A 27,349-nucleotide genomic window follows, 5' to 3' on the forward strand; every position below is an offset into this window, starting at 1 on the left:
ACCACAAACCCCTCATCTCCAGCCCTAGACAGAGCCCTCATCCCCCCCCATACCCCAACCCTCTGCCCCAGCCCTGAGCCCCCTCCAACACCACAAACCCCTCAACTCCAGCCCTAGACAGAGCCCTCATCCTCCTGAACTCGAACCCTCTGCCCCAGCCCTGAGCCTCTCTAACCCCCCAAACCCCCCAGCCCCAAACAGAGCCCTCGTCCTCTACACCCCTACTCTTGCCCTGAGCCCCTCCCAAACCCCTCAGCCCTGCACCCCCTCCCTCTGCACCCCCTCCCATCCCCAAACTCCCTCCCAGAGCCTCAGCCTGCACCCCAATACTCTGCCTAAGCCTAGGGCCTGCACCCCAGACGTCCTTCCCCACCCAAACTCCCTCCCGGAGCCTTGGGCAGGTGGGGGGCAAAGTAGGGGCGGGTTCTGGGCACCACCAAAATTTCTACAAACCTGCCACCCCTGAACCCATGTACACACGGAACGGGCGTGTAGCAAGGAGCTCAGGGCAGCCGAATTGGGTTCAGCTGTGTTAGTGACTACAAGCCGGCCAGCGTGTTGCAGTCGGATTTTCCCCACTGACACAGTGGCGGATCGCTCCACGGCTGTTAGGGCCCTGGGCTGGGACGCAGTGGAGCGGGAGGGCCTGGGTTCCCCGACCACCGCCACCCCACCGTCAGGAGTAGCAGCCTCCCCACTTGGTTGTCAGGAGGCCTGATTGACCTGGCACCCGCCTGAATCAGGACGCCAGACGGTTGTGCTGACTCTCCCACCAGAGAGCTAACCTCCCCCAGACTGCGACGGCTCTGCCGGACTGTAGGCCAGAGCCCCCCTACTTGATTGCTGCCCCGCCCTGATCAAGGGCCAGGCAAATGGACCTTCTGCTTCTCTGCCTGCCTGACTGTAGGCCAGAGCCCCTACTCGACAGCAGCCCTGCCCGGAATGAAGTCCCCGGGGAAACAGACTCTTGACCGTTGGTCGGCCTGACTGCAGGCCAGAACCATGAACACTGAGCTATTTCCCCTGAACCAAGGTACCCCGGAAGTATCGTAGCAAGGGGCATGGTCGCCCGCCCAGACGGATGGGGAGGAGCCGCGAACCCCCTACAGCCTCTCTTTCTACTCGTTCATACTTTTTCTCTAAATATGTCAAAACACAGCACGCTGTTAGGGCCCTGGGCGGGGACGCAGTGGAGCGGGAGGGCCTGGGTTCCCCTTCAACCGCCACCCCACCGTCAGGAGTGGCAGCCTCCCGATGTGGTCGTCAGGAGGCCTTCTGCTGCTCTGCCTGCCTGACTGTAGCACAAGCACGCAACCTTCCCCCGGCCAGACACAGAAAAATAATACAAAATAAATGTTCAAAAGGGCCGATGGTGCCAAAAATGAACACGACCGGAAACGGGGACGGAGGGCGGGACGTAAACGCTACACGGGGCATGGAAACCTGTCAAAAAGTACATGGTGATAAAAGCTATTGAGCGGTTAACTACTCACGTGGCTGGGCAGGGCAAGCGGCCAATGGGGAGGAAGCCATGGTCCGGCATGATGTGTTCCACCCTGCTCCAGGCGGGCTCTGGTGCACCAAACCCCCAGAGTAGGGAGGCTGGCTTTTACTCGGACAGCTGGGCAGCTTCAATGACTGGGCTCTCCCTTGTACATATCAGTCTCATCCTCTGCAAGAGTGTTCGTAGGCTGGCACGGGCTGGACGGTGTTTCTTGCAGGCAGTGAGGATTAGCATGGTCTGCAAAGCCAGGCAGCTGACAGAGGACTTGCTGTCCTGCTGCAAGCCTTTGAGGACTAAGATTGAAAGGAAGGAAATGGAGGTCAGAGCCATGGTGCTCTGGAAAGCCCTGGCAAACCAAGCCACAATGAACCCCATTCACTCACTATTTCTAGAACTGCCCCACCCCTGCAGTATCTGATGGTCTCATCCCTGCCTGTATTTAAGCTCCCCCTTCCCCCCGGTGCACAGATGGGCACTTAAGCCCAGAGAAGGGTAGATTCACAAAGGGGGCTGGGCATTGTTAGGCTACGCCTAACTTCCGGTGCCCTGCTGCCCTCCAGGAAATGCCGAGGAGGGAGCTCTGCCATTCCCTAGGTCTGGTTGGGGCCGAGCTGTGAACCTGCTCTGGGAGTGAGGAGCCAGAGCTATGTCACCTCTCCGCCCCCTTTTCCCCAACAAATGTGGAGGAGACGCTGCTCTGCCCTGCGCTGGCCCAGGGGTCCGGGCACGCAGCAGGGAGGTAGATGACCGGACGTCACCTCAGTCTCCTTTGGAGCAGTGGCTTGACACCAGGCACCCCACCTGGAGGTGACTGCAACAAACCCTGGGCTAGTGAGTGCAAGGGGGGGAGGCAGGACCCCACCTTTGCTGTGTTGGGGGGGGCAATCATCTGCGAAGGCCAGCCAGCTCAGGCCCAGTTTGGGGATTTGCCAGGCCACAGCTCTGAGGTCAGGGCTAAGTGCCTGGGCACATGCCAACCAGCAGACACCACAGGGTGAGGGGGAAGCTGATCGGGGGTTTGGGGATCTACATTTTGCAACCCTTTGTGGCTCTCGCCCAAGATCACATTGCTGGCGTGGGAGATTGAACCCAGCCCGTGGCCCTGGGCCATTCGTCCCTCTAGCGCTCAGTGCTCAAAGCGGGTACCACTCACCGTTGAAGATGGCCTCCAACTTCTCCTGGCTCTTCTGGTCCAGCTGCCGGGCAGTCAGCCCTACACACACAAACAGCTCATCACATCCCTGCATCCCCAGTGAGGGTGTCAAAGCATCTGTCACCCTCCAAGCAGCGGGGCTTTCCCCTGCCCCTTGCTGCCCAGGACGGATTCCTGAGTCCCCAGGGGAAAGGGCGAGTCCCCAGGGATGGCTGTGGGGCTGGTTGCCAAAGGAGAGCATAGCGCCTTGAGGTTCCACTACCACGAGCCCATGGTGGGGTGGGGGGAGGGGGGGATGGGCACTGCATGGGGAGCAGTGGGGCTGGAGGGGGCCTATCAGCCGATCAGGGCAGTTTGGGGTGAGCTTGCTCCTGCGGGTTTCTGACACCCCTGAGCCTTCATTCGGCAATCAGGAGCCCAGGGGTTACTTCTCGCTGCCGGCAGGGACTGAGGAGAGCCTGAAACTGGATCCAGCCCCCCTGCTTAAGGGACCCCTCTGCTCTGTGGTTACCTAGAAACCTGATGGCCGCTTCTCTAATGGGAGCCTGCGGGTTTTTCAGAAAGGCCATGGCCTGGCAGAGGAAGGTTTCTGCCCTCTCCTTGTAGCACGCCACCTAGGAGCCAGAACAAGGGAGCACAAGGTTATTAAAGGCCTTTCCATCCTGCAGGCCAGGTTCCAGATCTGTGGAGTGTCCTGCTTTCGCCCCTCCTTCCTCTGCCGGGGAGATCACGCAGCGGGACTACAGCCAGGGCCAGGTGTGGTCCCGGGGCTGGGGCTCGGTGTGGGCACGGAGCCGGGCAATGGAGGGCTCCCTCACCAGGCAGTCACAGCCTCGCCAAAGCTCCTTTCGCTGGACGAGAGCACCGAGCTGGCTCCACCTTACGAACTCCACAGCACGGCTGAGGGCGTCCCAACACACCTGCAAAACAAGAGGGGCCGGGGCGAGCCGGCCACGGTTACAGGAGGTGGAAGCCAGGGCAGTCCCTCGGCATAGGCGGCTGCATAGGGGACCACGAAATGTGGGGCACCAAATTGCCCCAAATTTCATGGTGCCACTAGGCGGCTGCATGCTGCACATGCAGCAGCCCCAGCCCCAGTGACCCTCCCTACACCTCGGCCAGCCCCGCCGCGAGCTGCGCCCACTACAAAGGGCAGGGCTGTCCCTGGGGGGGGCCCAGACAACCCCCTCCGCCCAGCCTCTTCCCCTTCCCCCCTGCTACACCCCTGACCCGCCCCCATTCCACCTCTTCTCCGCAAGCCTCTTCCCCCAGCGACCCCACACTCACCGGCAGTGGCAGGAAGTGGAGCAACCCGGTCCCAGCCCGCTCTACTCCAAAGAATTGCCCCCCGCACTCACCGGCAGTGGGAAGCGGAGTGCCGCGGCTGGGAGCTGGCAGAGTAGAGCGGACTGGGGCCAGGCTGCTCCGCTTCCCGCTGCTGTCAGTGAATGTGTGTGTGGGAGGGATCCCTTTCCCCAAACCCCCTCCCTCGAGCCACACGGCTGGAGCCGGGGCGAGGGAAGCAGAGCTGGCTACTCCCAGCTCTCCGCTAATCCCCCAGGCCACTCTGGGCCTGTGGGCCCCCCAAAAGTGGCCCCACACAGCTCCTGCTTCCCAGACCCTGGTGGGGGGGAGGGGGAGGCCTGGGACCCCACACAGCCCCACTGCGGGGGGGCTGGATAGGGCACCCAAATGGCTAGGGACGACCTGGCTGAAAGCCACTAGCCTAGTAACCGGAGGCCGTGTGTGCGGAACGGTTCCCGGCCCGTGGCTGCTCGCGGAAGGGCGGAGGTGTGGCTAAGGCAATGGCTGGAGACCTGACTCAATTCCCAGCTCTTCCTGCAGGAACTCAGGCAAGTTGCTTAGGCCCAGGGCTACAAAGGGATTTAGGTGCCTAATGCCCATGGGCATTCAATACTTCTGAGGTGCTAGGCCTCATGCTGGGCCTTAGTTCCCCACCTCGTGGGGGGTAGGAGGGTGAATTCATTACTGCTGGGGGCATTTGGCTCCCAAGTGATGGGGGCCATGAGAGCGAGCGTGTGCACAGGCACCTGGGGCGGGGCGGAGGGGGGGCTTGGGCATGTCATGGCTAGTAAGAGCTGACCGGGCTGCTTGGCCAAGGGCACCTTGGGTCTTGGGCACCATCCGGAGCCTGGGTAGCTCTGCTCCTGGTAGGGACCATGGCCAGGGTTGTGCTCTTCCCACCAGCACAGCCAGGGGAATGTGCGGAGGCCAGTGGCTGTAGGAGTGGTGAGCTGACCCCTCCGCCCACCCATTCTCTCAGCCTGGCTGCAGCGGGGGAGTGTTGGGCTCAGAGGAGGCAGGGAAGACTCAGCAGTTGGGTGGGGCGCCATGGTCATGGCGCTACTGGACTCAACGTTCAAGTGATTTTGAGCACCTGATTGTCACAGCACTGAGCACCTGCCCTCTGCCGGCCAGACCCTTGAAAGGGGGGTGTCACATGTTGGTCCCCCCCCAACAAATTCCTGGTCACTGTAACAATCTCAGCTGCAGGCTCCAGCTCGTGGCCTCACCTGGGACACATTGGGACGCTCATCGTGCAGGAGGAGGAGCAGCGGGACCAGGCTCTGGAGGACGAGCTCCTTCATCTTCCTCCTGCTGGGCCCCCTTACAAGCTCCAGCAGGTGTTTAAAGAGGGCGATGGAGAGCACCCGGAGTTTGCTGGACTCCTGCAAGAGAGGATGTGGGGAGGAGACGCTGTGACGGTCGTGCTCACTCAGCGGGGTGAGCGCTCACTGTGACAGAGATGTCTGCCCTGCAGGGGGTATTGCTAACTCACCCCCAGTCATACAGGCACAGCTGGGGGCCAGAGTCTCATGGGCATAGCACCATTGAAGGCAATAGAGATGCAGGTTTCCACCAGCTGAGGGGCTGGCCTGGCAACTTCGTGGCCAGAGAGAGCAGTAAGGTGGGGTGAGACAGCCCCTGGGATCTCACAACCAGCTCTGGGCACACTGACATCAGCACCCGCCTGTCAAGCCAAGGGGAAACGCTCAGGGCAGAGCAGCACCAGGACAGGGGCGGCAGAGAGGGAGCAATGAGGAAAGATTCAAAGAGCGAAGGGATGTGTGTACTTTGTCCTCCCGCTTTGCGTGCCCGACTCACACTGGTGCTGACCCACAGCGACCCTCTAGCGAGGCCAAGGGGGCCAGGCATGGGGGGCAAATTCCTACACTGCTGTTTGTTCGGGCCACGCACAGGGACCTGGGGGGGATTTAAGCAGGAGCAAGGGGTGGTAAATGTGCAGGAGCTCCCAGATAGGGGGCCTTGGAAGCCATGACTGGAAACCACCCAGCCTCCAGGGGCTTGGGGTTCGGCAAGGGCTGCCCCACTCCTACACATGGGTTTCTTGTTAACTCAGGGTCGGCCCCACTTGGTCACATGATGCCCCCTCGCTGCATGGCAGCTGGTGGAGCCAGACCAGTCCAGTGACCTGGGAGGCCGGGCGAGCTGTGCCCAGCAGGGAGAACCAGGAGCAATAGCTGGGGGCTGTAGGGAGGGGCCACTGCTTTCTGGGAGGTGAGGCTGAGGGTAAGGGGGGGCACCCTGGGGCGGGTTGACTTGAGCTGTTCTGAGAGTGGCTGAACCTTTAAATGGTGCCCCCCCAATCAGCAGTTACGTGTCGCCTCTGGGCACCAGGTTCTAGACCAGGCAGTTCTCTGAGTGACGTCTGTTGTAAAAGTGTTCCTAAGTTCTTTTAGTCTGTTTATCTATTTGGCTGCGCTCTCCTGTCTGGTCACTTTGGAGACAGGCTCTTGGAACAGTAGTTCTCAGTCGTCTTTCCACCAGGAGCGGGTGCTGGCCTAGATGCAGGAGCTGCTCTTGGTGTTGATCTTTAGCTGGGCCTGTGCCACTGCTCAATCAAGAGCGGCCGGGTCCCAGCAGAGTTGGGGAGGGCTGAGGGTAGGATTGAGTGTTGTGAGAGCTGGGGAGGTGGGTGGTCCCTCCAGGAGCCCCCACTGGGGCGTTACCCCTGGAAGGCAGTAATGGATGGGTCCCTTTCTCCCGCCCACTTTGCTGGCTCTCGCCGTGCAGTGGGGGACTGAACATCAGTCTGGTGAACACGCTGGCGGGGGCTCGTTTGTGGTTCCAAAAGGCCTGGGGAGAACTAGCCCCTCCTTTGTTGCTGCCCTGCCATGAGAACGAAGGGGAGAGGAAAGGGCGGTAGCTGCAGAACCTACAGACGGAGCCGTTTCCTTATGGAGCTGACAGGCCAGCTGTGGGATTCCTGGCCAGGGAGGGGAGGGGCAGGATTTTCACCAGGGTACCATCACTTGTTACCCTGGAAGCCAGCAGGAGCATTGCGGCACCCTGTGCTGCAGAGGCCCCCTCGCTGCATGCAGGCTCAGGAATGCATGTCCTTCCCTCAAGGGGAGCCTCGTCCCCAGGCTGCCCTGATCCTTGTCAGCAGGCCTGCAGGACACCAGGGTTCCCACCCTTACTGCCATATGCTCTGATGGAGAATGGGGTAGCAGAAGAAGGCGGGAATGGGTTCATGTCATTTTCGACAATCCTTTTTCTGGCTGGGGCCATAGCATAGGTCCCGCTATCCCACCCGCCAGCCCCATTCACACGTCTGTGGCTTGAAGGGTCTCCCGCGGGCCGCCAGGCCTTACATCATGAAAGAACGGCAGGAGTTTCTCAGCCACTTGCACAGCCACGGTGCTGGCGCTCTGCCTGTCCATGCCGGCGAGGATGTCTCTCAGCACGGTGATGGCATTGGAGATGACGCCCCTGTCTGCCTCGTGTAGCCGCTCCACGATGACTGGCTGCTGACGCTGGATTTTCCCCACCTGTGTGAAAGGAGGAGCTGCTTTACGAAACACCCTCCGGTGACCCAACAAGCCATTTCCAAAACAACGTCTGCCTCCCCTGCAGACAGAGCCACGGGAACTAGGAGTGCAGGGCGTGCTGCAGCGCTCCAAGGTTTTACGGGGGGCTCTGCTCCTGGCCCCACACACAAGGTCCCAGCTGCCGGCCCTGCACCAACTCCCAGCTGTGGCCCCAGCCTCGGCCCCCTTGCCCCATCCCTCTCCCGCCCCCCTGGAGCCATGGCCCTGCTCCTGACCCCAGCTCTAGGGGTGGTGGGGTGTGTGGACAGGTGTAAGGGGGTGCTCAGCACCTCCACTAGAAAAAGTCTTCCAGCGTCCCGCCTCCAGATGACATATTAGAGCCTCAAAGCCCTTGCACAGCCCCAGCTAGGATCGCAGGCAGCGGGGCCGGCTACCTGCAACATAAGCAGCTGCTTCCTTGTACCCCCGATCTCTGGGGGTGGTATTTATTAGCAGGTATCATCTGTGGAAACTTCTCTGCACAACACCTTGACCCCAAACAAATCAAGTGTATTCTTCTTATAAGGGTTAGAATAGCACCTCCAGCACCTATCTGCAATCAGGGCGTGTGCTGGGGGCTTTCCAGGCACAGAAAGAGACATTCCCTGGCCTAGAGCTTCCAGGCTAGACACACAAAGGAAGGATTTCTATCCCCATTGTACAGACATGGAACTCAGGCACAGAGAGGCGACATGACTCACCCATGGTCACCCAGGGAGTCTGGCAGAGCCTGAAACTGAACTTGGGTTCTGCTGAGTCCCGGGCCTTACAGCCCAGCCTCGGCGAGGGAGCCGATTTTGTACACGAGTTCTAGCATTGGTCTGTTACTAAAAGCCAGATTCAATCATTTCTGTATTTGGCTTTTGAACTGTTCAAAGACAGGCCCAAAAAACCTCAACCGGGATCAGGGGAAAAAGTGTCCAATACAGGCTTGCCGGTTCCGAAAGGAAAAATAAAATACCAGCAAGTGAAAACCAGGCTGAGGACATGGAACAATGGGAATGGTGGATAACAAAGAGAATTACAGTCATGCCCTCTCCATGTCTGATCGATTCATCGTCCGGGTTTAATAAACCGGACTCACCCGCTGTTCTCAAGGGAAGTAAATTATCATTAGGGAGAGTTGCCTTCAGATTGTCTCCTCTTTGACCAAGCTGCCAGATCTATGTATTTAAGTCCCAAGGGTTTTCTCTGCCTTCACTATGCTGTGTCTATCACACTTGTTATGAGGTCTGAGCAGCAAAAGGCCCTTCTCGAGCTCTTCAGAGGAGCAAGTGCTGCGGGACAGAGCTGTGACGTCAACAGTTAAAACCTACGAGGCTCAAAAAGGGGATTCGTAGGAAAAAATGGTTCCAATTGAAGCAAAATGGCTCTGTCCCGGCGTCCCGGATCACTGGTGTCACCAGCATTCCCTGGAGGTCTAGAGTCCACAGCTCTGCTGCTACTCTAGTGCTAGGGTTCTTTGGATCACACACCCAGAGACGCACCCTGCAGGAGCCAGGCCCTGCCCTGCAGAACAACAGACAAAAGCCAGGCAGGGACTTGCCCAAGGTCACCCAGCAGGTCAGAGGCAGAGCCAGGACTAGAAACCAGGGCTCCTGACTCCAGGCCAGGGCCAGGTCCCCTGGGAAGCTTTCAATGACTCCAGCCCTGCATCAGCTCCCTGATGAAGGAGTTGCCAAGACTTTGAAGGAAAGAGCTCACATTCAGAGGGATCATGGTAAATTGGAGGACTGGGCTCTAGACAACAAAATGAAACTCACCCAAGACAAAAGTGAGGTGCTACATTTAGAGAAGAAAAAGCAAATGCACAGAAACAGAATGGGGGATAACCGGTTGAACTGCTGAGAAGGATCTGGGAGCTGCGGTGGATCACAGCCTCAGCATGAGTCAGCAAAGCGATGCTGTTGCAAAAAAAAAAAAAAAGCAAATGCAATTTTCGGTTGCATTAACAGCGGTATAGCCTGCAAGTCATGGGAGGTGATAGTACCACTCTACTCAGTGCTGGTTAGGCCTCAGCTGGAGTACGGTGTCCAGTTTTGGTCACCAATGTCTACAAAAGATGTGGAGAAACTGTAATGGATCCAGAGGCGAGTGACAAAGATGATCAGAGGGATGGAACACAAGCCATACGAGCAAAGGTTGAAGGAACTGGCTATGTTTAGTTTGGAAAAGAGGAGATTGAGGGGGGACGCGCTAATGGCCTTCAGATTCTTTGAAGGCTGCCAGAAAAAAAGATGGCGAAAAGTTGTTCTCTCTTGCCACAGAGGGCAGGACAAGAGGGGATGGGTTCAAACGACAGCACGGCAGATTTAGATTAAATCTCAGGAAAACCTTCCTAACTGTAAGAAGAGTAGGACAATGGGACAGACGACTAGGGAGCTTGTGGAAGCCCCTTTGCTGGAGGTTTATAGAAGGAAGCTGGAGCCATCTGTCTCGGCTGGGATAGACACAACAAATCCTGCATCTTGGCAGGGGGCTGGACAAGCTGACCTTGCGATCCCTTCTCACCCTGCGGTTCTATGAGAGCTGTCCCAGAGCACCAGGAGAGGGTTTCGGCGTGTTCTGCCTCGACCATAGCGCTGGCTAGAGTCACGCTCTCTCTCTTGGCCCAATGGCGATACCCAGTGGGAGACTGAGAGACACCCTCAGGCCGTGGAGGGGAAACACGGCGCTCCTTCCCTTGCTGCAGGGGCTGGAACTTACGGCCAAGGGGGCGACGCCAGCCTCTTGCTGAGAGACATCGTGATGCTGGCGCAGCGGCCATTCCTGCAGCCTGTCGAGCAGCTCCCGGAGGACCTTTCCTGCGGTCTTGGGGTGGGATGTCAGCACCCTCCACATCTCCACAGCAACGCTGCAAAGGGAGAGAGCCGATTTCACCTGGCCAGAGCCCCGCCAGCCTCCTGCACCCACCACCACCTGCACCCTGCTGGGTCTCCCGCCACCGGCTGGCCCTTTGTTGCCCTCCTGCTGCAGCAAGGGCCCCCACTGCCTGGCGCAGGCTGCATGGGGGCCGGGTCTGAGTGTCAGCCCCGGGGGAGGCCGAGGGCTGCCATCTGGGGTTTTGCAGGCTGGCCTGTCTCCACGGCATGTCAGCCTGCAAAACCCTCCAGAACAAGCAGCAGCTCTGCAGGGAGCAGGAGGTCTCTGGAAGGTTCTGCACGCCCCTGTCCCTGGCAGCGGGACCAGTCCGGGGGACCCGGAGCGCAAGCGGCAACAGCCCCAGCCCCGTACCTGTCACATGACAGCGAGCAGCCCAGCAGGGTTGTGACCACCTCCTCGCTGTACTGGTGGCCCAGCACGACAAGGGCCTTGAGCAGCTGCTGCTGGGCCAGCGGCTCGCTGATGGAGTCCAGGTTGTGGTAGATGCTCATGACAGCCTCCGACACCTGGAAGGGAAATGGGGAGATGGGAGCCTTGGCTTCCTCGCGCTGCTATTGATCTGGGATGCCAGGGACCTGCCGTACCTGAGAGCCATCTGCCCTCCCACATCCTCTTCTCCAGCTCCAGGCCTAGAACACAGGGCCAATTCCCGGCCTATCGATTCATAGACTGCAAGACCACAAACGGCCATGGAGATCACCTAGACTGGCCCCCCTCATGGCACAGGACCTGCCCCCCAGTAATGCCGAGCGCCCAGAGGCAGAGTCTCCCACGCATGGGCTCCCCCAGCAGGCTGTTCTCACTGCAGCTCTTACCCTCTCCAAGCTTGGGCTGGGGACCCACAGGATCACATGCAGCATGTGCCTGGCCGCCACCGAGTCATGGACGCTGGTGTCTCTCATGCCCTCGATAGCCGTGAGGAGGAAGTCCATGCGCTCGGATGGGTTGAAGTACTTCCCAAACATCTGAAACAAACCTGCCAGTGAAACCCCTTTTGCTGCCCAGTGCGGTTCCAGTCAGACCGAGCAGCCAGGACTGGCCCAGCCAGGAGTGCAGGCAAAGCCCGCTCTGCCGGGACAGGGCTGGGTTACTGCACCTGGGATGCACAGTACCCAGCCAGCAATCAGGAGCTGTCGTGCATGGCACAGGCCAGCGTGGCAGTGCACGGGGGCACAATACCGCACAGCACGGATACACTCTCTAGTGGTCAGCAGGGGCTGGCACTGGTGCGTGGACGCAATGATGCCTTGGAGAGCATTAATCTCTGGGGAAGCTCCCACCACACCTGACAAGGAGCTGGGATCAGGTTTGGATGAGACCCAGTGCATCTTGGGATGTGGCATGGAGGGAGGCATATTGGCCCGCAATAGTAGAAGCCTTGCCAGCAGATCGAGGGAAGTGATTATTCCCCTCTATTCGGCACTGGTGAGGTCACATCTGTCCCCCCACAAGAGAAAGGATGTGGAGAAATCGGAGAGAGTCCAGCAGAGGCCAACGAAAATGATTAGGGGGCTGAAGCACATGAATTATGAGGAGAGACTGAGGGAAGTGGGCTTATTTAGTCTGCAGAAGAGAAGAGTGAGGGGGGATTTGATAGCAGCCTTCAACTACCTGCGGGGGTCGGGGGGGCGGGTTCCAAAGAGGCTGGAGCTCGGCTGTTCTTAGTGGTGGCAGGTGACAGAACAAGCATCAATGGTCTCAAGTTGCAGTGGGGGAGGTCCAGGTTGGATATGAGGAAACGCTATTTCACTGGAAGAGAAGGAGTACTTGTGGCACCTTAGAGACTGACCAATTTATTTGAGCATAAGCTTTCGTGAAGTGAGCTGTAGCTCACAAAAGCTTAAGCTCAAATAAATTGGTTAGTCTCTAAGGTGCCACAAGTACTCCTTTTCTTTTTGCGAATACAGACTAACATGGCTGTTACTCTGAAACTATTTCACTAGGAGGGTGGTGAAGCCCTGGAAAGGGTTACCTAGGGAGGTGGGGAATCTCCATCCTTAGAGATTTTTAAGGTCAGGCTTGACAAAGCCCTGGCTGGGATGATTTAGTTGGGGTTGGTCCTGCTATGAGAAGGGGGTTGGATACCTCCTGAGGTCTATGATTCTATGAGGTGGAGTGGGCCATAGGCAGGGCTGCGTCCCAGCTGGATGGGGTCAGTCACACGCCTGGGTCTGTCCCTTCCCCCTGACTCCTAAGGTGTTAATTTCTCTCTCCTGAGAACTCTGGGCACAACAATCCCAGGAAGCATTGAAAGTAGTTACCATGGCGATATTGCTGGTGTTGGTGAACCAGGTGACCCAGAAGGTGTTCTCCGCTCGCCACTCCCTGAAGACCTGCAGATACTCTGCACTCTGCTTTGCCAGCGTGGTGCCTGAACCAGGGAGGGGAAACAAACAGCAGGCAATAGAAATCAGAGGTTAGCTTTGGAAATGGGAGTTTTGCAAGGAAGTTTAGAGACAAGTACATCTAAGAAACATACTGTAAATTCAGGCCAATAAACTCCCCCCCCCCCCCCGCCCCGAACAAAACTAAACAAACTAACCCCCCTGGAAGAGTCAAAATAAACCAGGCAGAAGTGCAGCAGCAGTGTGAGGCTCTCCAGTTGATTGCACTGAATGCAGCATGTAGGATTACCAGCCCTGTGGGCAGCTAGCACATCTGGGCATTTGGCCCAAGGAGCTACTGCCCTCGGAGACCAGGAGGCCAGAGGATCCGAACTGGTGGAGCCAAGGGAGACAGCGAGGTACATAGAGGAGACTTTCAGGGATGCAGTAGAGTGGTCCCACCCCCCGTCTGACAGCCTCTGTGCTGCTGAGGAGGGTGAAAGTTTCAGAGTCAACATGGCTTTTGTAAAGGGAAATCCTGCCTCACCAAACTACTAGAATTCTTTGAAGGGGGTCAACAAGAATGTGGAGAAGGGTGATCCAGTGGATATGGTGTACTTGGACTTTCAGAAAGCCTTTGACAGGGTCCCTCACCAAAGGCTCTTAACAAAGTAAGCTGTCATGGGATAAGAGGGAAGGTTCTCTCATGGGTCAGTGGTTAAAAGATAGGAAGCAAACAACAGGAATAAATGGTCAGTTTTCACAGTAGAGAGAGGTAAAGAGCGGGGCACCCCAAGGATCTGTGTTGACACCAGTGTAGTTCAACATAGTCATCAATGATCCAGAAAAAGGGGTAACCAGTGAGGTAGCAAAATTTGCAGATGATACAAAATGACTCAAGATAGTTAAATCCAAAGCAGACTGCGAAGAGCTCCAAAGGGATCTCACAAAACTGGGGGACTGGGCAACAAAATGGCAGATGACATTCAATATTGATAAATGCAAACGGGACACCACAATCCCAACTATACATACACAATTATGGGGTTTAAATTACCACTCAAGAAAGAGATTTTGGAGTCATCGTAAAGAGTTCTCTGAAAACATCCACTCACCGTGCAGTGGCAGTTAAAAAAGCCAACAGAATGTTGGGAACCATTAGGAAAGGGATAGATAATAAACCAGAAAAATGTCATAATGCCTCTATACAAATCCAATGTGCGCGCCCACACCTTGAATACCGCGTGTAGTTCTGGTCGCCCCATCTCAAAACAGATATACCAGAATTGTAAAAGGTGCAGAGAAGGGTGACAAAAATGATTAGGGGTATGGAAGAGCTTCCATATGAGGAAAGATTAAAAAGACTGGGGGCAAGTCTACACTTAAACCACTCTATGGCCATAGCTGCACCGGCGCTGTAGCGTTGAAGAGAAGATGGTTCTCTGCCAACAAGCTCTGAATCCACCTCCCGGAGAGGCGCTAGCTATGTCAGTGGGAGGGGTGCTTCTGCCAACAGGGGTGTGGATTTTTCACACCCCTGAGCAATGGAGTGATAACAATATAGGTCTGCAGTGTAGACCTGGGACCATTTAGTTTAGAAAAGAGCTGACTAAGGGGGAAGATGACAAAGGTCTATAAAATCATGACTGGTGTGGAGAAAGTGAATAGGGAAGTGTTATTTACCCCTGCACATAACACGGGAACTAGGGGTCACTTTCTGAAATTAATAGGCAGCAAGTTAAAAGCAAAGAAAAGAAGGTATCTCTGCACACAATGCACAGGCAACCTGTGGAAATTGTTGCCGTGGGATGTTGTGAAGCCTAAAAGGATAATTGGGTTCAAGATAATTAGGCCATGCAACCCCAGACTCTGCATGTCCCTAAACCTCTGACTACCAGAAGCTGGGACTGGATGAGAGGGGATGGATCACTCCAAATTTCCCTTTTCAGTTCATTCTCTCTGAAGCATGAGGCACTGGCCGTTATCAGAAGACCCAATACTGGGCTAGATGAACTGATCTGAGTCAGTATGTCCATTCTTATGTGAGTTATGAAGAGTAGAATATGGACAGGGGAATATAAAGACATCAGGGGAAACTCCATGGCTTGAAGGACTATGGATACTAAGGAGGTTTTTTTCAAAAAGTGTATTAGGAACAAAAGAAATCCTAGCAATGGTGTAGACTCCTTACTAGATGGAGACTGTTTAAAAGGATGCAGAAAAGGCAGAAGTGTTCAATAAATATGTTTCCCATGTTTGGAAACCCCATGTCAGTGTATTTAGGAAGGACAAGGGTCTCCAGTGCTCTTACGTTTTTGCCGCAGCATGAAGGTGTAGAGGTGGTGAAGTCCCTCCATAGCCGATCGGCAGATCTCCTGCTCCTGCTCAGCACAGAGCAGAGTGAGACAGCCCACCAGCTGGCCCAGGACTCTGAACTCCTCCACTCCCTGACGGAGAGAGGGAGCAAGGGGAGTCACTCGCCCCTGCAGGCCCAGCGCAGCATGTCCCCCTGGCATTGCACTAGCAAGGGGCTAGAACCGGGGGAGGCAGAGCCCAGCGCAGAGAGACTGGGGACAATGAGAGCAGGAGGAGCCATGGGGCCCATCACCAGGGACTGAGGGAAGCTCAGCAGGGACGGGAAGTCTGGGTAGCAAAGTCAGCAAACGTTGCCCTCGAGTGGGGACCTGGGTAAGGAATGAACTAACGTCCAGTCTCCATCTCAAGGGCAAGCTCCTAATCCCAGCCCCTTCTCCCATCCCCCTCCCTCCACTGACCTCAGGTCCAGGAGCGTGAGGTCACCTTGGACTCCTCTTCTCTGCATTGCGCCTCTCTCACTCCATCCTGGAGCTCCCCACAACCCCCACTTTCTGCGCCGCACCCAGCCTGCCGGCTCTCTCCTGCCGGCTCTCTCCTGCAGCCTCCCCCTCTAGCCTCCCCCTCCTGCCAGACCTTCCCTTGCCCCTCCTGCAGCCCCTGCGCTCGCTCCCTGCTCTTCCCCATGTCGCACCAAGCCCCTTGCCCTCCTCTCCTGGGGTCTGCACGGCCTCCCCTGACCCACTCCCCATTGCTCTGGCTCCTTTGGCCCCTCCCATCCCTTTCACTGTGTCCCCTCCCACCTCCCTCCTTCTCTTCTGCTGCCCCAGCCTCTGGGGACATATCATCCAAGCGCCCCCCTCCAGCTGCCGGAGGGGAGGCCCTGCCACAGGGGGGATGGAGCAGCTGGAGCAGCTCAATGGCCCTGAGCACCCAGAGCAGGGGGTGTTCATCTGGCAGCCTGGCAGGAGCTGATGCCAAAGCATCCCGGGGGCAACTGACAAAGGGGGTGAACAGACACCTGGGTTCAGAGGGTGCTCTCAGGGCCATCCTCTGTAAATCCGCTGACCCTGCGGAGCAGACTTTGGTCCTAGGGGAACAGCGGGGAGAGTCCTTGGAGATAGAATTATGGGGCTCCACCCAAGGCCCACTGGAGTCAGAGGACAGACCCGTCCACATCAGGGCTCATTAGATTGGACTCCTACCGAGGATCTTGCTGAGTCACTATTCCAGGCCCGGGTTTTCCCTGCCAGGGAGCGCTGCACCGCGAGGCTGCTCAGTGCAGTTAGGAGACGGCCAGAGTCACAGGCTGCTCACCTTGAATTTATGTTGACCAGAGATGAATTTGGTCAGCCAGGTGATTCTTCCCACTGCCCTCAGCCGCACATGCACCTCCTTGGATGCGGTCCAGGGGAGCAAGACCTGAGAGAAACAGATTGGGACAAATTGCGAAGGAGAAGTACCAAAAAATAGCACAAGCACATAGAGTGAAAATCAGAAAGGCTAAGGCAAAAATGAGTTCTAACTGGCAAGGGACATAAAAGGCAATGAGAAGCAGCTCTGTAAATGCATTAGGAGCAAGAGAAAGACAAAGGAAAGTGTGGGGCCACTACTCTGAGGAGCAGAAGGCACGGGGGTGTCCCATGCTTGGGATTAAATGGAACCTAGGTCCCAGAGCCCCACCCCAGCTACAGGACTCGTCCCCTTCCTGCCCCCATGCCTCCACACCTCCATGATGTTTTGCAGCACCACAAGATTGGGCTTCTCCTCCTCGCACACCAAGGCCTTCAACAGCTCATCCATGGTGTTCAGAGTCTGCGTGCAGAACAGAGGAGAAACCACAGCAAGTGGCGTTACCCAGCCAGGCGATGAACCAATGCCCTGGCGTGTGACATGCCCCAGGCCATGGCAGCCCCTGCTATTCCAGCTCACCCTCTCACTTGTACCCGCAGGGGACCTACTGCAAACTCTCCTGGCAACAGGACCCCACCCGTTTTTGCTGTCCCCAGGGAGGCCACTGCACACAGTCTAACGCATTAGAAGAGTCAGGAAGGACTCCGCATTTGAGGGGGAGGGGAGATTTCCAGCCAAGCTTCACTTCCCCTGGCCTGTGTGCATCTCAAGCAGCCGATCTCATGGCCCTCAGCCATGCACTGGGGTGAATGTGCTTGTGAAGGGAGTGTCTGTTCCCCACTAATTGCAGGTGCCTGTGAAGGATAAATGCCTACTACTGCTACCCTATGAGGGAGTTACTCCTTTATCTGCGGCGGTGGGGCTTGTGCTTTGGTACTGCAGGTCCTGAGCTGAAGCGCTGCCAAGGAGCTGTGATCATTACACTCTTATGCCAGCGCCAGGTAACCCAGGGGGCAGGGACACGAGCGACTTGCAGGATTCCCCCTCGGTTTGGGGCAGCTCCTCATGGCTAGTTTGGGGCTTACGTTGTCGTATAGAGCAGCCTCCACGCCCTGGTTGGTGTTTGCTGGAGGCAGGGAGAAGGTGCTGGAGAAGCAGACGTTGAGCAGGCTGGATAGCTCCATTCCCCGCAGCAGTGGCTTCACTTTGCTAAGAGAAGAGACACGCGCGGATTGGAGGGCTGAGGCGAGACTGATGCACTGATGTTGGCCTCAGGCTCCCAGGACATGCTGGGCAGGCTTCTGGGAAGCTGAGAGCAGGGCACCAGCGGCACTGAGAGAGAGCCCCCCATGGCGTAGGCTGTGCCACGTGCCAGGGCTCAGCCTGCCCAGCCTCTGAGCCGCAGGGAGTCGCTGAGCTGCCGGTGTGATGCAGCTGGCACAGCTGGCGGCAACTCCGGTGGCTCCCTCCAGCAGTGCCCAACTGCCCCTCTCCCCCCGGAGCCATCGCCTGCGGGTCCCAGAGGGGACCGGTCCAACCCCCTCGCTCCCTCTCCCACATCTTCACACGGCCACTTGGAGAGGTCGCCAGGCACCGAAGGATCCTCCACCACCAACCCACGGGTGCCAGCTCACATCCACCAGCACCATCGCCTGGTGCCACGTGCCCGGGGGAATCAGAAGACGGGGGAGGAGCAGAGGGGGCAATGCCCTGGAGAACTGGCCATGCCAAGAGGCTGGCGTGTCTGGCTGCACACAGCACTAGCTGGGGCTGGGCGGGCAGGCCGGGTACCTCAGCTCCATGATGGCGAGCATCGCTTGCTGACGCACCCCGCTGGTCAGGGAGTCGACGGACTCAAGATCAATCAGCTCCTGGGGAGACAATGTGGGGAAGTGCCAGCCGGGCTCCGAGCTCCCGTAAGGCTCCGACTGGGGAGCAAAGAGCAGGGCCTGCAACACGTGGCCTCGGCAGACAGGTCGTCCTACTGTGGGCTTGATGGTGTCCAGGGCTCCAGCTGGGGAGCGCAGTGCAGGGCCTGTGGTCAGTGCCCCAGCGTCACGCGCCAGTGCACTGCAAAGGCTCCATCAGCATTAGCACCCAGGGACTCCACCTGAGACCAGGCTCCTTGTGCCAGGTCCTGCACACACACAGTGAGAGCCAGTCCCTGCCCCAGAGAACTCACGAACTAACTGGACGAGACAAGGCATGGGAGGGAAACTGAGGCACAGAGGGGGAAGTGATTTGCCCAAAGGTCTCACTGAGGAACTGAGCCCCAGCCCACTGGACCACCCACCAGCACACGCTGTCCCACGTTCAGGGAAGGGAGGTAAGCTCCGGAAAGCTTTCTGCAGCGCCGCAGAGCAAAGACTTTCCCAATCTACGGAGCAGATTTGTTGCTAGTTCCCTAGTGGGCACTGACTGCGGAGTTGGGGCTCTGTGCAGGGAGACTGGTGTATACAGAGCGACCTGGTGACTAGGGAAGCTGGGTGCAAGGGAACAATCTACGTTTCAATACAGTGACATGTTCAGGACCAAAGAACGCAGGCCACACTCACAGCATGGGAGGCTCTAACCTGGGAAGCGGTGACTCTGGAAAAGACTTTTCAGTCATGGTAATCAGCTGCACAGGAGCGCCCAGTGCGAGGCTGGGGCCAAAAGGGCTTATGCCATCCTGGGCTGGACAAACAGGGCAATCTCCAGTTGTTAGAGAGGTTATTTTCCCTCTGTATTTGGCACTGGTGCGACCACTGCTGGGATCCTCTGTCCAGGTCTGGTGCCCACAATTCAAGGAGAATGTTGATAAATTGGAGAGGGGTCAGAGAAGAGCCACAAGAGTGACTGAAGGACTGGGAAACATGCCTTATAGTGAGAGACTCCAGAAATCAATCAGTTCAGCTTCGCAAAGAGAAGGTTACAGGGTGCCTTGATGACAGTCTGTAAGTACCTACACAGGGAGCAAATGCTTGATAATGGGCTCTTCAGTCTAACAGACAAACGTCCAACACGATCCAGCGATTGGCAGTTGAAGGTAGACAAATCTGCAGAGCTCTCCAGGCCAATCACTAAACCCCCCAAGTAACATAGCCCGAGTGTGTGTTTTACTCACCTTTATCTTTTTCACAAGGAGGGCTTTGCCAAGAAAAGCTGCCAGGTTTCTCTGTGGGTGCCTCGTGAGGACGGCCCTGCTGATGGTGATGACACAATCCAAGAATTCAAGTTTCTTGGCCTCCTCCTATGCCCCGCAGAGATTAGACAAAAACAGGAAGGTTAGCGTGGAAAGGAGCTGCCAGTGGGAGAGATGTCAGAAAGCTTCCCCCCAGCGCTGCTCAGGCTTTGATATGCCGAAGGCCAGAAAGCCATTCATCTCCCAACAGGAGTGACTATGTGGGTTGGGCAGGGCAGCTCTGTGTGAAACCAGACCAGAGAGGGAGCAGATCTCACGGGGTAGGTGTCCAAAGAGGAACTGCAAGATGGGGGCTAAGCAGCCAGACAGTCTTACTGGGGGGCTTGATAGAGTGGGAGGAACATCTGGGTGTGACACCCTGACACCCCAATATTCGCCACTGTCATCTAATTAGGATATGTTTGGTACCAAGTATGTCTTGTAAGGTATCATTCTAAAAGTCTTTCTCTGCTAGACATTAATGTCTCATTGGATTGCATGTGCTATCGTTGGATGTGACGTTCTGAAGTTCAGCTGTGTATGTGTTCCTGAAAAACACTGTGAGGTTCACAACAGCCTTTCAGGTAGAACAGCAAAAAAGCCAAACACTGGCTCCTGGAGGAAATGCACAAGCATTAGGGCTACCCCAGGAACTGCGTGCAATAGAAACCTCCCTGAGATAACGCGACACAACGGGACCTGTTGGACCCAGGTCACAGCAAAAGAGTTTTCCAGCAAGTGGGAAGAGAAGATAAAAGGGGAACAATGACATCGCGGGGGGGACGGGACGGGACCTCAGACTCCCTGCAATAAGATACCTGGAAACACCTGAGGGACAAAGATTGAACCATGAGAAGTGATGGTCCCAGGCTAGAGAGAGAGATTCCTAGCCTGTGCAAGAAAACCTGGGAAATCCAAGCTGCAAAACCAAAGCAGCTTCTGCCTTAAGAATCTGCCAACCTGTTTATCACTCAGGGAGAATTTGCTAATGTCTATCCTATCTATCTGGTGTGTAAAGCTTCGTTTGTGTGTTTTGTTTATTTACTACGGTAATCTGCTTTGTTCTGTTTGCTATCTCTTATAACCGCTTAAAATCTACCTCTTGTAGTTAATCATCTTGTTTCTTGTTTATACCACAACCCAGTTTGTAGTATAAATTAGTAAGTGGGAGGAGGGGCAAAGAGTTGTTCATACCTCTCTCCACACCGAGGGAGGGGGCGAATGTCATAAAACCTTTGGGTCTGTACTCCAAAGGAGGTGGGCACCAGAGGACTGGGACAAGGCCCTTCAGCTGAGTCTTCCCAGAGCTGATCTCAGTGTCTGTGTCTTTCTGCAGCTGGGCGTGGCCCTGCTTGTGTGTATGGCTGGAAGAGGCTTGTGAGCCGAGGCCAACAAGACAAGGTAACGGGGGCCCAGGCTGGCAGAACAGGCGGGCTCAGTGATAAGCCAGTACATCAGGTGGCACCTCAAAGGGGGACAACCCATCACGCTGGGGACTGGCCAAATCCAGTGGGCACAAGTGGGCAAGGGCCATGGTGGGTGCCTTTTGTAACTCAAGAGAGGATGTTTTTAAGATGCTTTAGTTTCAACAGGAATTATTTGGGGGCAGGTCTCTGGCCTGTGTTATACAGGAGGTCACAGTGGTCCCGTCTGGCCTTAGAATCCATGCCTCAAGCGGAGAAGGACGGATGGTGCATGTGGACAGGGCAGTAGCTGAGAGATCAGAGGAGGGCTCTTGGTACCTGTTCATTGCCCTTGAGAAAAGCGTTGATGTACTCTAGGGTCTCTTTCTCCTGCGAGACTGGCCCCATAAAGCAGGAGGCATTCCCAGGTGATGGTGAATCTGATCAAAAACAGAGCAGTGGTAATACCTGGGGCTGCCAAGCTGCAGGCTGGGTGAGAGAGATCTTAGCAGAAACCCTTGCCCCCCGCTCCCACCCCAGCAGGGTAGCAGCCCTAATGCACAACAGGGTCTGGCACAGCCATCCCTGGTTTCCCCAACTCTTTGCTGCTCAGCCCAGCAAAGATCCAGTCAGAGCCCCGGTTCCCAGCGGCCACCCCACTTCCCTGCCGCACCCAGCATGCAGGCTGAGCCTGGGGATTTGGGGAGCGCCACACCTGGAAGGAGGCATGATGTCAGGCTATGAGTGGTGTCCCCGCTCTCCGGGCCATTGCTGGAGGGGGCAGAGGGACTGGCAGTGAATCGGTCTGCTCCCCGCTGCGGGAGAGGGAGGAGCTACCCAGTCTGCGCGGGATACGGGGACCCAGGGCCTGCCCGTTCTGCTTCCTCTGACTGCCTCTCCTGCCATTGACAGCCACCGGGTGTAACCTGGGCAGGCCCTGGTTTCCCATCATCGACCCCCCCACCCAAATGCCCTGTGCTGTGCCATGTGTCACTCCCCTGCAAAGGAGCCAGCAGATGGGGCTGCAACATCAGGGGGCATCTCATGCTTTGGCTGGCGCCCTGCAATCCTAGGCTTAACAACCCACAGTGCACAGAGCATCCCCTTCGACCGGTGGAAACATCTTCCGACCCCGCAGTGTGACGGATCGGGGTGGGCAATTCAGTCAGTCTCCACCTGATGCTTCTGCTGCCGCCCCAATGCCCCGATCAGATGCAGGGGCTGCAGCTGCTGCCAGCAGGAGGGGCCATTCCCCCCTGCCTGGGTTTTCCTGTCTCTCCATCTCATGGCAGCCCAGAGTTGTACAAAGGTGATGGAGTCTTCTCCCGCCACTGACACCCTGGTCTTGCAACCCCAACCCCCAGAGGGGCCAAGTCCCACCGCAATGCAGGGCCATGGCCCCTGCCATTTTTGCAGCCCCCTCCGCCCACCCAGGAGGCACCCACTCACCAGCATGGAAGGGCTGAGGCACACACAGCTCCTGCTGCTGCTGTGGCCTCTTCCGCGGACTCTTCCTTCGAGGAGGTCTTGTCTCCTCCCAGGCACGGATGGGTTTCAAGGGGACCTTGCGGACTTCCTCAGCCATCCTGCAAGAAGCCAGGACAAGGCATTGCTTGTGAGGGATGAGAGGCGACTGCCCCGTTCAGCATCAGGGCCAGTCCACGTATTGCCGTTCCACCAGCGCCTACAGCTGCCAGCTGAGATCAGGGCCCTGTTGCCCCAGGTGCTGCAGACAATCCCTGGGCCGTAGGGCTCAGACTCTAACTAGCCAAGGCAGCCAGCAGGGAAACAAGCCAATAGATGTGCTCAAAGTCACCCAGTCAGTCAGCAGTACAGGCAGGATTAGAACCCAGGTCTCCGGACTCCCAGGCCCATCCCGCAGGCCAAACGGCCTCCCCCGGGTCTCTCCCGCCTCTCCTTCTGCTGGTTCACAAACTGCCCAGCAGACAGGCTGCATCCAACCACTCAGGATTCTTCCTGCCCAGGGAAATTACCCTGATCCCTTCCCCCAGGAATCTTGGGGCCGTGGCAGGTCCCAGGTGGGGGAGACAAGCGGGGTGGGGGAGCGGGGGGCGGGCTGGTGAGCAGCAGGAGTTGCTCTGACACCACCGTGAAGGGGAAGAAGCAGAAGGCGGGAGAGCGGCAGGCAGGCAGGCTGTGCGGGGGCAGAGCTTTGTGGCGATTTCACCTGTTTGCCCTGCAGACAGGCTGCTCACAGAAAGGAGACTTCCCCAGAGTCCCCTCCAGAGCTCAGGGGGACTGTCCTGGCATCGGACTGTCCTGGTGAATGGAACAATGGCTCCGGGCAAGCGGAGAATGCCTGTTCCCCCGGCAACCTCAGTGCCATTCCCTCTGGAAGTGATGGTGTCAGCAAACGTGCTGGAGGTGGTCAGGCCTCGTGGTTGGAGCTGGACTCAGGAGGCCAGGGCGTGGGTGGAGCGAGGTTGGAGTGAGAGCAGGGCTGGAGTAGGACGAGGGGCAGGGCCACCAGCTACCTCCCGGTCTGGGCACTTACCTGACCCCACCATGCTGAGCACACGGGTGTTGTGGTATTTAGGCTCTCAACCCCCCCTCTGCAGAGAAGGGACCTGTTCTCCCTAATTAGCTGAGGCCCGGAGCGGCGGGGACTCACCTGATCTCACACAGAAGACTTACAGAGGAGCTGGGAACCGAACACAGCTCTCCTGGGTCTCAGCCCAATGCCTCATCTAACACCCTGTGCCGCCTTCCCGTGCCTTCCCACCAGCCCTGCCAAACCCTCTCCTTGTCTCCGTCCCCTCCGGGCTCGACTGGTGCCACCCCTTCTGTGGAGCTGCCCCGAGCTCCCTCCTGTGCGCATGCCGCTGCCCGCTTCCTCACTGGCACCAGGCTAGACAGCCGGGACCGGGGCGCTTGGCAGACGTGCGCCGCCCAGCCAGGAGCTCGGGGAAGGCTCGGGGTGGTTGGCGATGCAATGGAAAAGCAGAGGTGGACACTAGAAGATTCTCCTACCTGGAGTCAGGAGCGGGCAGAAGCCTGCGTGTAAATGGGCCACGCACTTTCTGCTGCCGGTGGCGGAGCTGGAACTGCTGGCTCAGCGTTCCCCAGCGGCACGTGCCAGCTCTCGCTCTGCCAGAGCCAAGCCTGGCAGTGAGGGGATGAGGCTGTGCCAGCCAGCAGAGGCGTGTCACAATGGGCAGGCGAGTCACAGGCCAGCCACTGTGTGACTCCCCAGCCCTGGGATGCCCCAGCCCAGACTTGCTCTGGCCTTGCTAAGTCTTTAGAGCCTGTCCTTCCCCACCGGGGTCATGGCAGCGACCTTCCGCTCCCCACAGTCACAGACGTGAGGCCGGAAGGGACCGCTGGGCTCCTCTAGTCCCAGCTCCTGCAGACCCCAGGCCAGAGCCCCTCCCTGCGTCCATGCCACTGGAGCCAGGGGGTCTCTGGATCCCCGAGTGGGAGAATCACTTCCATCCCAGTTCCTCCTTCTCCTGACAGTGCAGAACGGGGATTCATGAACTCTCCCCACCCCCAGCTCCCAGCCCACACGGGAGGCTCTTTCCACTTTCCCAAGCTGCCGGGTGCTTTGGCCATGGGGTGTAAAATGGTCCCATCTCTGCTTCCTCTCCCACCGCTGCAAAGACGCAGAAGCTGCTTTAATAGCAGCCCCCTCCCCCCCCCACGCCCAACTGAGTCCCAGGCCTTGCTAACGCTCAGTGCCATGACAGCCCCAGGAGATGATTGCTGCAGCGTGTGACGAAGTGGGACTGTTCTTAATGTTTCCTCTGAATAGTGTGGGGGTGCCTCAGTTTCCCCTAGGCAGTTCTTAAGTCTCTATGTGGTGGAGTAAGGGTGTATGATCCTTGCAGAGCCCTAGAGGGCAGGTGTGTGCAGGGATCTGGACACAGAGAATGGCCGACACCCTGTTTCCTGGCAACTGATGGCCTGGCCCTTCCCCCCTGCAAGGTGAGAGCTAAAAGGGTTGGAGAACAAAGGAATCAGGTGCCCTCCTGGCCCCGGAAAGGGACAAAGCCCAGAGGAGGAGGGGCTGGAGAGAGTTTCAGTTGAGGCTGGCTGGGGACATAGAGTGAAGTACAGACGTGGTTGTCTGGCTCACTACCTCCCAAAATGGACCCAGCTGAGGGGTCCTGTTCTCTGCACCTACAAGCTCTGTGTTAGACCATGTTCCTGTGGTCTAATAAACCTTCTGTTTTACTGGCTGGCTGAGAGTCACGTCTGACTGCGGAGTTGGGGGGCAGGACCCTCTGGCTTCCCCAGAAGCCTGCCTGGGCGGACTCGCTGTGGGAAGCGCACGGAGGGGCAGAGGATGCTGAATGCTCCGAGGTCAGACCCAGGAAGATGGAAGCTGTGTGAGCTGTTTGCCCTGTAGACAGGCTGCTCACAGAAAGGAGACTTCCCCAGAGTCCTGACTGACTTCGTAGGGAGCAGTTCCAGAGCATCGTCCGGGGACTCCGTGACACGGCGGGGACTCACCTGATCTCACACAGAAGACTTACAGGGGAGCGGGGAACTGAACACAGCTCTCCTGGGTCCCAGCCCAATGCCTCATCTAACACCCTGTGCCGCCTTCCCGTGCCATGCCACCAGCCCTGCCAAACCCTCCTCCTTATCTCCGTCCACTCCGGGTTCGACTGGTGCGACCCCTTCTGTCGAGCCGCCCCAGACTGCCTCCTGTGCGCATGCCCCTGCCCGCTTCCTGACTGGCACCAGACTAGTCGGCCGGCACTGGGGCACTTGGCAGACGTGCGCCGCCCAGCCAGGAGCTCGGGGAAGGCTCGGGGTGGTTGGCGATGCAATGGAAAAGCAGAGGTGGACACTAGAAGATTCTCCTACCTGGAGTCAGGAGTGGGCAGAAGCCTGCGCGTAAATGGGCCACCCACTTTCTGCTGCCGGTGGCGGAGCTGGAACTGCTGGCTCAGCGTTCCCCAGCAGCACGTGCCAGCTCTCGCTCTGCCAGAGCCAAGCCTGGCAGTGAGGGGATGAGGCTGTGCCAGCCAGCAGGGGTGTGTCACAATGGGCAGGCGAGTCACAGACCAGCCACTGTGTGACTCCCCAGCCATGGGATGCCCCAGCCCAGACTTGCTCTGGCCTCGCCGGGGCTTTAGAGCCCGTCCTTCCCCACCGGGGTCATGGGAGGCACCTTCCGCTGTTATACCAATAAAATAAAAACCAGCAGGATCTCATGAAAGGGAAAAAGGCAAAATACCACATTTATTGTGAATACAGAAAGAATCATAGTAAGCAGTTAGTTATAGCTATAACTTTCCATTCAGTCTCATATTTATTCACACATTCATTCATACAAACACACACACACAGGTTCTGCAAGGTTGTTATCATAGTTACCAGCCTTAGAGTTGCTTATGCCAAGCCACTGGCCAGGTGGCCTGGACATGAGGAGGGAGCAGGTTCTTGTCAGATGCTCATCTGATGCTCCTGGAAGTTGGTTTGCAGAATCAGACCCCAAAGTTCTCACTTTTTAGAGTCTATTTTTATAGGAATTTCTTCCTATGCCAGTCTATGGGAATTGCTTCATCATGCTGTTGCTGAATCAATCAGCACATAGCACATTCCTGACGGCTCCGTGCTGCTAGATGTTATCTTGTTCTTTGGTTCTCCCATTCTTGAGGCTGTTGGGTGGATTCCAGTCTGCCCTCCGGGGGTCCTCTGGTTATTTCCACTTGACGCCTTCTTCAGCCGATGGACATTGGATTCTTAGGCTGGCACCTCCCTGATCATTCAGTTATTATCCACACCAAGCCTCCATCCACATACATCCTCTATCTCTATTTTAATCAGAATTGTTAATACAACAAAAGGGCGGGGAGTCTCTGGGTGCTGTTTCTGTTGTTACAGAGTATTGCTTTGAGTCTCTCTCTCTGTGAATTGCTTTGAGAACAGACTCAGTCTCAGAATGTACTAACACAATTAGCAGCTTGCAAGTTTCACACACAGAGGGAGAGAAACAGCACCAAAAACCAAGAGACCTCTTAATTAGTAATACCCTGGAATTGAAACTATGGGGAATCAAACTCATTTGTGATTTTAATACAGAACTTCTTTAATATGATCCAACACCGCTCCCCACAGTCACAGACGTTAGGCCGGAAGGGACCGCTGAGCTCCTCTAGTCCCAGGTCCTGCAGACCCCAGGCCAGAGCCCCTCCCTGCGTCCATGCCACTGGAGCCAGGGGGTCTCTGGATCCCCGAGTGGGAGAATCACTTCCATCCCGGTTCCTCCTTCTCGTGACAGCGCAGAACGGGGATTCATGAACTCTCCCCACCCCCAGCTCCCAGTCCACCCGAGCGGCTCTTTCCACTTTCCCAAGCTGCCGGGTGCTTTGGCCATGGGGTGTAAAATGGTCCCATCTCTGCTTCCTCTCCCAATGCTGCAACGATG

At 57.0% G+C, this 27,349-nt stretch overlaps 1 protein-coding gene across 1 annotated transcript; it reads right to left on the bottom strand.

Annotated features, from left to right (window-relative positions):
• Window positions 1-1,097: 1,097 nt before the first annotated feature.
• On the bottom strand, window positions 1,098-22,656 carry LOC119564978 (maestro heat-like repeat-containing protein family member 7). Its single transcript, XM_037888732.2, has 18 exons — window positions 22,399-22,656; window positions 21,289-21,389; window positions 19,490-19,615; window positions 18,175-18,254; window positions 17,469-17,592; window positions 16,759-16,845; window positions 16,348-16,452; window positions 15,029-15,164; window positions 12,655-12,764; window positions 11,209-11,358; window positions 10,745-10,899; window positions 10,217-10,364; window positions 7,295-7,471; window positions 5,192-5,347; window positions 3,476-3,577; window positions 3,169-3,271; window positions 2,658-2,717; window positions 1,098-1,797 (listed from the first exon to the last, which is right to left on the bottom strand). Exons 1-18 carry the CDS (start codon window positions 22,532-22,534, stop codon window positions 1,610-1,612), a joined length of 2,244 nt encoding a protein of 747 aa, XP_037744660.2. The 5' UTR covers window positions 22,535-22,656; the 3' UTR covers window positions 1,098-1,609.
• Between the last annotated feature and the right edge of the window lie 4,693 nt (window positions 22,657-27,349).

This window comes from Chelonia mydas, chromosome 23 (assembly GCF_015237465.2).
Source record: "Chelonia mydas isolate rCheMyd1 chromosome 23, rCheMyd1.pri.v2, whole genome shotgun sequence".
Lineage (NCBI taxonomy): Eukaryota > Metazoa > Chordata > Testudines > Cheloniidae > Chelonia > Chelonia mydas.